The 10000-nt window shown below is 41.2% G+C and overlaps 2 protein-coding genes across 2 annotated transcripts in view; one reads left to right on the plus strand and one right to left on the minus strand.

Moving 5' to 3' along the window:
- fbxl3b (F-box and leucine-rich repeat protein 3b) overlaps positions 1-1531 on the minus strand; it is a 10223-nt gene extending 8692 nt beyond the window's left edge. The window contains exon 1 of the mRNA XM_081380808.1: positions 1262-1531. The gene's annotated coding sequence lies outside the window, so the exon portion shown is untranslated. The remainder of the gene's footprint in view (positions 1-1261) is intronic.
- A 3205-nt stretch (positions 1532-4736) lies between these two features.
- LOC308699896 (uncharacterized protein) overlaps positions 4737-10000 on the plus strand; it is a 22375-nt gene continuing 17111 nt past the window's right edge. Inside the window, exons 1-8 of the mRNA XM_081381036.1 lie at positions 4737-4756; positions 6256-6298; positions 6483-6549; positions 6696-6758; positions 6841-6906; positions 8214-8297; positions 8375-8452; positions 9181-9249. Of these exons, the coding sequence (XP_081237162.1) occupies positions 6277-6298; positions 6483-6549; positions 6696-6758; positions 6841-6906; positions 8214-8297; positions 8375-8452; positions 9181-9249 (449 nt within the window). The 5' untranslated portion in view covers positions 4737-4756; positions 6256-6276. The remainder of the gene's footprint in view (positions 4757-6255; positions 6299-6482; positions 6550-6695; positions 6759-6840; positions 6907-8213; positions 8298-8374; positions 8453-9180; positions 9250-10000) is intronic.

Raw genomic sequence — 10000 nt, forward strand, 5'->3', positions numbered from 1 at the left:
GAACAAACACCAACATAAAGATTCTGTCATTATTCGATCAGCTTCAGTCTGACATCAGTGAATCAGCCTCAGTAAAACATGTCGCTCCTGCCATCCCATAATCACAATAATCTTTGATACTTCTGATATAAAACTCTCAGTCTCAGTTTCTGTGTGTGTGTGTGTGTGTGTGTGTGTGTGTGTGTGTGTGTGTGTGAGACAGATGAAGCGATCATCTCTTGCTCTTCACTACTAGTTACAGCAGCAAATAAACATCAGTGAACATCAGAAGGAAAGTTGAAAGATTCAGAACCCCTTCCTGAACTCCATCATATCTCCTGAACTCCATCATATCTCCTGAACTCCATCATATCTCCTGAACTCCATCATATCTCCTGAACTCCATCATATCTCCTGAACTCCATCATATCTCCTGAACTCCATCATATCTCCTGAACTCCATCATATCTCCTGAACTCCATCATATCTCCTGAACTCCTGAACTCCATCATATCTCCTGAACTCCTGAACTCCATCATATCTCCTGAACTCCATCATATCTCCTGAACTCCATCATATCTCCTGAACTCCATCATATCTCCTGAACTCCATCATATCTCCTGAACTCCATCATATCTCCTGAACTCCATCATATCTCCTGAACTCCATCATATCTCCTGAACTCCATCATATCTCCTGAACTCCATCATATCTCCTGAACTCCATCATATCTCCTGAACTCCATCATATCTCCTGAACTCCTGAACTCCATCATATCTCCTGAACTCCATCATATCTCCTGAACTCCATCATATCTCCTGAACTCCATCATATCTCCTGAAATCATCAATCAGTGTCTCAGCCGTCAGTAACACAGCGGAGAACAAGAGCCTCACACTCACCTCAGAGAACTCAGCAGAGACATAGCCTAACTCTAGAGGATGGTTTTGATAAATATATATATAGGCTACACTACATTACATTATTATTGCATAACCTATTCTACAATATTCCATGTATGATTGAAACAAATCCGTCATGAAAAAAGTTATTGCAGCCATATTCCTGTACAGTTTACAGCTTTAGTTCAGTTTTTTTTTTTCTTGAGAAAAATGGACATGTCCTGTAAGTTACTGTACCGGATATATATCCAAATGAATCAATCGAATCGAAATCGGAACTGAGTCAAATCGAATCGAATCGAATGGTGAAATGTGAGTCAACTCCCATCCCTACAGACAGACAGACAGATATTATATTAAGTTTGTTGATGTTGATGTACCTGTGTGTCGCAGTGCTGCTAGTCTCGGTGATCGGTGATCGGTTCTCCTCAGCCCGGGCCCGAGCTCCAGTACTTCCCCCGAGCGGCCCGACCGAACACCAGCATTGGCTCTCGCTCGACGCGATGAAGGCGGAGAGATCGACGCGCGGTAACCGGTGACTCTGGTGAAGACGCTTCGAGTGTTTTTCTCTGTATCTTGTGACCCAGTTTCTCCACAGAGACGCTCCTGTTTGCGGAAAATGGCGAAGTGTTGTGCTTGTGCTTAGACGCGAGCGGTGCATTCTGGGTAGAGTCGAAGGAGTGTAGTTCCACACGCTGCCGGCAGAGGGCGGCGCTCGCACACACTCACACGCACACTCTCACACAAAGGCTGCGTTCCAGTCCAAAATTGTCATGCCCTTCACTTGCTAACTTCCCTTCCTCTCGTTCACTCGGATGTACGTCATTGCGAGTGCCCACTACTGGCGGAAACTGCAATGGGCTGAACTGGAACGTCCTAAGCCCTTGATCACTTGGAATCAGCTATGGAGTTGATTTATTATTTACATTTTTTTCCCTTTAAGAATTTGTTTAATGCAGCATCCAAATGTTTATAGGTGTGTTTGGGTTGTTTTAAATTTAAAAAAAATTATAATTAATATATCATAGAGTTGTTTGTGTGGTGGTGATTAGACGAGATATGCGGTGACGTCACAATCGTGTTGCATTGTGGGACATATAGGTGCCTGAAGTGTACATTTGAAGCAGACTCGCTCCCTCGGTCAAAATCGAGGGAACGAGGGTCTGTCCATATAAACTTCCCTCGTCCACTTCACGAAGTGGAACGCACTTCAAAATGGCGGCAGGGATTCCCCCGAGGGGAAGTGCTTAGGGAAGTTTGCAAGTGCGTGTCTAAAAGTGGACTGGAACGCAGCAAAACACACTTACACACTCTCACACACACACACACACACACACACACACACACACACTCACTCACTCACTCACACTGCGCATCGAGTATATACTGAGACTGAACCCTAACCTTACTGTCTGTGGCAGGAGTATGCCAATCACAGAAAACATGTTTAAATGTTTAGATGTTTAAAGCATAAATCAATCTTGTTTTAAAGGAAAGATTATAATAGATACACATTTTTAAGACTGTTGGAATCAGTTATTTAAAATTAAAACCATAAACCAGTCAAAACATTTCCATTACTTTGAATTAATAACTGAAATAAACTCAAATAGGTTATATAAAAAAAAAACTTTTTTTATTTCATTTAGTAGCCAAGGCAACATTTCTCATTTTTATTTACTTTAGTTGATGTAAACTATTAAAATAATAAAAATTTAAACTAGCCATACCAAAATAGTAAAAAGACAAAAACACACACAACTAAATTAACTAATTCAATCTATTAATAAAAACTGTATCAGTATCACAGTTCTAGTGAAATAACACTGGCTGAGATGTTACATTTCTCAGGTTTTCTCATTTCATCTCTTATAGCTTTATAAAAGAATATACATCTAAAAGCAGCGACTGAGAGACACAGTATTCAGTGGCTGATATTTAAGAGTTTTCAATGTTGATTCTAATAATCATTATACATTTAGTGGCGTAAAACCGAGAAGAGTGAGGATTCCTGCGTTTCTCCGGCTCTTATTTATAGCGCTTTCATATGTAGTCAAGTCAGCTTTATTTATACAGCGCTTTTTACAGTACAGATTGCATCAAAGCAGCTTCACAGTGATAACATGAAAATAATACAACAAAGTTTGTTCCTAGAAGAAAACTGCGTCATCGTCCACTCTAAGTAAGGCAGATCAATAATATTGTTGAATATTAAATGTCCCCAACTAAGCCAGACAAAAGCCAAGGCAACAGTGGCGAGGAACTGAAACTCCATCAGTGACAGAATGGAGGAAAACACCTCGGGAGAAACCCAGGCTCAGACGCTCAGTTCTCCTCTGGCCAACGAGTGAACAGTGTATGATTATGATCCAGGCAGCATTACAGGTCAGAGGTCAGATTGGATCAGAACATTCAGAATATTAGCGCTGGTCCTTCATCAGATCTGGATACGGCAGACTGCGGCAAACCTCGGATAAACACAGAGACTAATATTAGCGTAGATGCCATTCTTCTCATGATGTAACGAGTACATCAGGATTTATGGGAAGTGTTCCCGGTTCCGGCTGACCTAATCTATGCAGCCTAACATTGAATTATAGAAGTCTATAATGTATTATGTGAAAGCTAGGTCAAAGAGATGTGTCTTTAGACTAGATATGAACTGACAGAGTGTGTCTGCTTCCCGGACAATGGTAGGAAGACTGTTCCAGAGTTTTGGTGCTAAATAGGAAAAGGATCTACCGCCAGCAGTCGATTTTGATATTCTAGGTATTATCAACTGGCCAGAATGTTGAGATCGCAATAGACGTGAAGGACTATAATGCGTTAAGAGCTCGCTCAAGCACTGCGGAGCTAAACCATTCAGTGCTTTGTAAGTAATCAGCAATATTTTAAAATTGATGCGATGTTTAATAGGGAGCCAATGCAGTTTTGACAGAACCGGGCTAATATGGTCATACTTCCTGGTTCTGGTAAGAACTCGAGCTGCTGCGTTTTGGACCAGCTGTAGTTTGTTTATTAAGCGTGCAGGGCAACCACCCAGTAGAGCATTACAATAATCTAGCCTTGAGCTCATGAACGCATGAACTAACTGTTCCGCATTTGTCAATGAGAGCATATGGCGTAATTTAGATATATTTTTAAGATGGAAGAATGCGGTTTTGCAGATACTAGATACTAGGTTTCTTCAAGCGTCTCGGAGACTTTCCCGCAGTTCTTCTGGATTTAGTCTGTCTCAGTTTCTTCTGTTTCTTCATGTAATCACAGACGGACTCGATAATGGTGAGGTCAGATCACACCGGCTGTTGTCAGACTCCTTGTGTGTACACAAATCGCACTGGATTATTACAATTAATGGCAAAAAGAATGTTTGCAAATGTAAACTGATATTTCCTACTGACACACTACAGCAAACCATAGAAATAACTGACTTAAAACCATTTGTTTTTTTTGTTTTGTTTTTTTTTGGGGGGGGGGGGGGTGTATCTCCTCAGATACTCTCATCCAGAGGTGGAGAGGAGCGACACTCGTCTGATAAAACACCAGGAATGTGCGACACCTTCATCAGATCCACACCCGTCAATAAAACAGGCCTGGACTCGTGATGAAGGAGAGAAAGAACAGGTGAATAACCTGACGAAGAAGGAAAGAGTGTGTGTGTGTAATCTATCTCAGTGTGAGTAAAGAGTGTGTGTTTGTGTTTGTGTGCTGAAGCGGCAGCTGAAACTCACTGTACAGGTTTGCTGAGGTCAGAGGTCGTGTGATCAAAGTCCTCATTGGCTCTGACAGCAGAGCAGGGTGTGACAGCAGATTAACACACACACACACACACACACACACACACTCACACGCCAGCGGCCGTCCGTCACACACAGGTCAGTCAAACTTACACTGCAGCATTAATGACTTTAAACTTCTGAAAACATTTGTATGTGAAAGTATTAAATGGCGGCAGAGGATGCTTGATGACGTCCATATTTCATATCTATCATATCTTTTTATTGAAGCTCATTTCTGCCACATAAGAAAAAAAATCATGCTTTGGTAAATCATAATTATGACTTGATTGGGATTTTATGACATAATTATTACTTTGTGTGTCATAATTTTTACTTTTATGTCATAATAAATTTTTTTTAACTCATAATTTAGACTTCTTATCTCATAATTACGACCTAGTTTCTCATAATTTCAACTTTTGGTCATAATTTTGAAATTTTATGCCATAATTTTTACGTGATGTCAATTACGATGTCTTAATGTTATAATTAGGACTTTTTTGAAGCAATAATTTAGACTTAGTATGTTATCATTTAGATTTTTATGTAAAATTATGAAAAATTTCAACTTTTATCTAATACTTATGACTTAGTCATAATTTTGACTTTTATGTCAAATTGTAATTTAATTATGACTTTTTAAGTCGGAATTACAACTTTTTATGTCAATTTCTATGTTGTAATGTCATAATTATGACTCAATTGACATAATTATGATAAATAGAAAAGGGCTTCCATACTTTTTCCTCATGATAAATCATAAAGCCTCTCACAGTCATATTCAGCATCATGAGCAGTGTGTGTGTGTGTGTGTGTGTGTGTGTGTGTGTGTGTGTGTGTGTGTGTGTGTGTGTGTGTCGTACGTTAGACGGTGTGTGTAAGGAACACTGGTTATCAGCAGTGTGTGTGTGTGTGTGTGTGTGTGTGTGTGTGTGTGTGTGTGTGTGTGTGTCGTACGTTAGACGGTGTGTGTGTAAGGAACACTGGTTATCAGCAGTGTGTGTGTGTGTGTGTGTGTGTGTGTGTGTGTGTGTGTGTGTGTGTGTGTGTGTGTGTGTGTGTGTGTGTGTGTGTGTGTGTGTGTGTGTGTCGTACGTTAGACGGTGTGTGTAAGGAACACTGGTTATCAGCAGTGTGTGTGTGTGTGTGTGTGTGTGTGTGTGTGTGTGTGTGTGTGTGTGTGTGTGTGTGTGTGTGTGTGTGTGTGTGTGTGTGTGTCGTACGTTAGACGGTGTGTGTAAGGAACACTGGTTATCAGCAGGGTGTGTGTGTGTGTTTCTGAAGGGAACTGTTCAATTGTTCTCTGCTGGTTGATCAGGACGGGTAACTTCAGCTCACACCCTGAGAAACAGGGAAACCACACACACACACACACACACACACACACACACACACACACACACACACACACACACACACACACACACACACACCCCTGTCACATATGCATAACAACACGCCTGCAGCGCACTCACTTTCACACGCAAACACTAATAGTTTATAAACACGACGTGTGAAACAGTGAATCAGACGAAAGGTTTGTGTTGTTGAGCTTCACAGTGAGACTGAGTGATCCTGAACTCTTCATTCCACAGAACCTCGACAGCGCTGACATCATGAGCACACACACCAAATCTGGTAAGATCTTCTCGTTTATTTGAGTCTCCTGAAACCTGTCGAGAACTTGAATAGGTGTGTGTGTGTGTGTGTGTGTGTGTGTGTGTGTGTGTGTGTGTGTGTGTGTGTATGTGTGTACATGTGATGATGATGATGATGATGATGATGATGATGATGATGATGATGATGTGTCATCATGTTTGAGGGAGGAGAACCGTCCTACAAGACAACAGCTGGATCAGACGAAAAGCAGAAGAGGACGAACCCATTGAGTATGACACACACACACACACACACATACACACTCGCTCACACTCAAACTCTCATACACACACACACTCACACACACACACATGTGATGTAGAAGTGATGAAATGAGCTCCTCTACAATATTCCTGTATCTCGTGTTGTTTTAAAGTGATGATCCGAACTTCGGTAAAGTCGTTCTGTCTCAGAAGAAACCAGTGGATGATGTCAGCAGGTGAGAATCTGTCAATCATAATCATATCAGCCACTGCTTTCATATTCATATTAAATCCCATTCATGTTCTGTGTAACTTCAGCAAGTCAGTGGAGGCTGAAAAACCCCCGGTGAACTCTGGGACGACCTTCAGCTCCTTCAGCAAGAGGTGACACACACACACACACACACACACACACACACACACACACACACACACACACACCAATCTGACCTCTGACCTGTAACGCTGCCTGAATCATAATCATAATCACACACTGTTGGCTCGTTGGCCAGAGGAGAACTGAGTCTGGTTTCTCACGAGGGTTTTCCTCCATTCTGTCACTGATGGAGTTTTAGTTCCTCTGTCGCCTTTGGCTTTTGTCTTGCTTAGTTGAGGACATTTAATATATCTCCTGCACTGACACCATTATATGAGAACTGAGCTGGACGATGACATCACGGTTTACTCCAGAGCGGCTATATATTTATATAAATGAACTAAATTAATAACTTTTTTTTACAACAAAAGTGAACCATCACTGAACTTACTTAAAGGGGACATATGATGCCCCTCTTCACAAGATGTAATATAAATCTCTGGTGTCTCCAGAATGCGTGTGTGAAATTTCAGCTCAAAATACCAGATCATTTATTAGAGCTTGTCAAATTTGCTCCTTTTGGGTGTGAGCAAAAACGCGCCGTTTGTGTGTGTCGCTTTAAATGCAAATGAGCTTCAGCTCCGCCTCCGCTCAGAAGAGGGCGGAGTCTTTACACGAGCTTCAGAAGCTCCGGCAATAACAGAACAGGCCAATCTCCCTCATCCAGAATCCCAGAATAACCAGTAGCGAGTGCAGCCTTACGGAGAGACTCAGGAAGAGCTTCTGAATGTTAGTGGAGACATTTCTGTAGTTGTTGTGGAGTTACACTGATCATCTCATCATCATGTTGAACTTCTCCACAAGTGTCCACAGTTCCTGAGGTGTTTATAAGACAGCGGTGACATGTTCTGGTCAATAGTGTTCAGTGCTCGTCTGTGCTCAACCACAGAACAGCTTCAGGCTCTGCTGGATCTTTATCAGTGCGTTAGAACTGGTCTCTGTCGGCGCTCGTGGAACCAAATGTCGGCTGGTGTGTGTAAACGTGCAGATTAAGGGCCGGTAATATTATAATAAGATCCTCTTCATACGTCAGAAGGAGAAGAAATCTGATCGGCTTATTTTATAACATGCTTGCAGAGAAAGGCTCACCAGAACACAGTTACTGGGTTTCACTTTTCAGGTTTTCTGGATTGGAAGAAGCACCGGACCCGATTACAGCAGATTTTCATGATATATCCCCTTTAAACTGGTCTATGATGCTATTTTCTTCAAGAAACAAACTTTGTTGCATTATTTTCCTATTATCACTGTAAACAATCTGTGTTGTAAAAGCGCTATATAATAACGGTGAGTTGACTGTTGTGTGGTCCCTCAGCCCCGCATCGGTGAACACGAGCATCTCTGCGATCGTCCCGCCACCGGCTCCGGCTCCGGCTCCCAAACCTCCGGTCCCAGCCAAGTGAGATCAGACCCTCTTCACACACATTAGAAGCTTCAGACGTGTGTGAATCTGCTTAATGTGAGACTCTGTTGCAGGAATCCGGTGCTCAAGACTCCCAACACATCCAGCTTCAACGCGCGCGTCTTCTCTGGCGCAAACTCCAGCAGCAAAACGTGAGTAAAGTGGAGTTCACAGCGGCCGGCATCAGCGTGTCTGCAGGACCGTCAGGGGCGTGACCAGATCAGTGGGTGGGGCCAGATCAGTGGGCAGGGCCAGATCAGTGGGCGTGACCAGATCAGTGGGCAGGGCCAGATCAGTGGGCGGGGCCATAAACAGAGGGCCGTTTTTGACCGCGTCACCTGATTGGCCCACATCACAGTGAGGGCGGGGTTTAGGGGTGAAGGGCATAATTTTCATGACATGATTTACAAACACCCACAAATTTAGAAACACCTAAACAGGGAACTTTTAGATGAGGTTCTCTCAAATTAACGTTAATAGAACGTTCGTTCGAATTATCTGGTCTTTTATTATGTTCTCAGAATGTTAGCACAAAAATATTATTTATACATCATTCATGGAACGTTTTTCTTAAATGTTTCAGTTGAACGTTTGTCTAATGTTTTTTAAATGTTACTACTTGTTTCAGGACGTTCAGAGAACATTCAAAAGTAATGTTTCCATAATGTTAGAGACAATAATGATACAATGTAATTTTCCCTTAACTTTCACATGACCAAGAAAAAAAACATTAAAACTCTTTGATTTTTTTTTGAACATTCAGAGAACATTGATAAATAATTTTCACAATTTTTACGTTCTGAACATACATTCAAAAGTTAAAGAAATGAATACTTTTATTCATCAGTTGTGTTGACGTGTTCATGTTTGTGTGTGACAGGTTAAGCCCCGTTAAACCATCGTTCGGTGAGAAGTTTCCAGAGCTCACAGCGTCTCAAACTACCAATGGGTGAGTCGAGTGAGATGTGAGTAATTCAGTGATTCACAAACCTGTTCTTGAAGTTTTCATGTAATATTTCAATAATTTGATGACACATTCACATGTTCACGGTTCTCTGATGTGAATCTCAGTTAATGGTCACATGACATGCAGGTAAAAAACAAAAGGTAAATCCTTTTATATGTTTTATTACTGATTGTTTTATACAATTATTCAATTATTTTAATTGTACATTTTTATTATTTAATAAATAAATAGCCACAGCCACTTCAACGTAAGAGATTTTCTGTCAGATCCAGATGTTAAAGACGACCAGTGTTGGGGAGAGTTACTTTGAAAAGTAATGCATTACAATATTGCGTTTCTCCCTTAAAAGGTACCTAACTGCATTACTTATTACTTTTTTAGAAAAGTAATGCATTACGTTAGTTTTGCGTTGCTTTTTTTCAACTGGGCTTGGCTTGTTTTTTTATAACAAAAAAGTTATATTTATGGGCAAATGTAAAGACTCTATCACACCAAAAGTGAAATAATGATCCTCAGGCTGAAGGAAATGCAGATTAACGCATGTACAGTAGTGTACAGTAGAGTACAGTAGAGTACAGTATAGGTAGTGTACAGTAAAGGTAGTGTACAGTAGAGTACAGTAGAGTGCAGTAGAGGTAGTGTACAGTAGAGTACAGTGGAGTACAGTATAGGTAGTGTACAGTAGAGTACAGTAGAGTACAGTATAGGTAGTGTACAGTAGAGTACAGTATAG

This window comes from Scardinius erythrophthalmus (genome assembly GCF_964197995.2).
Source record: "Scardinius erythrophthalmus genome assembly, chromosome: 12".
NCBI classification, from domain to species: domain Eukaryota; kingdom Metazoa; phylum Chordata; class Actinopteri; order Cypriniformes; family Leuciscidae; genus Scardinius; species Scardinius erythrophthalmus.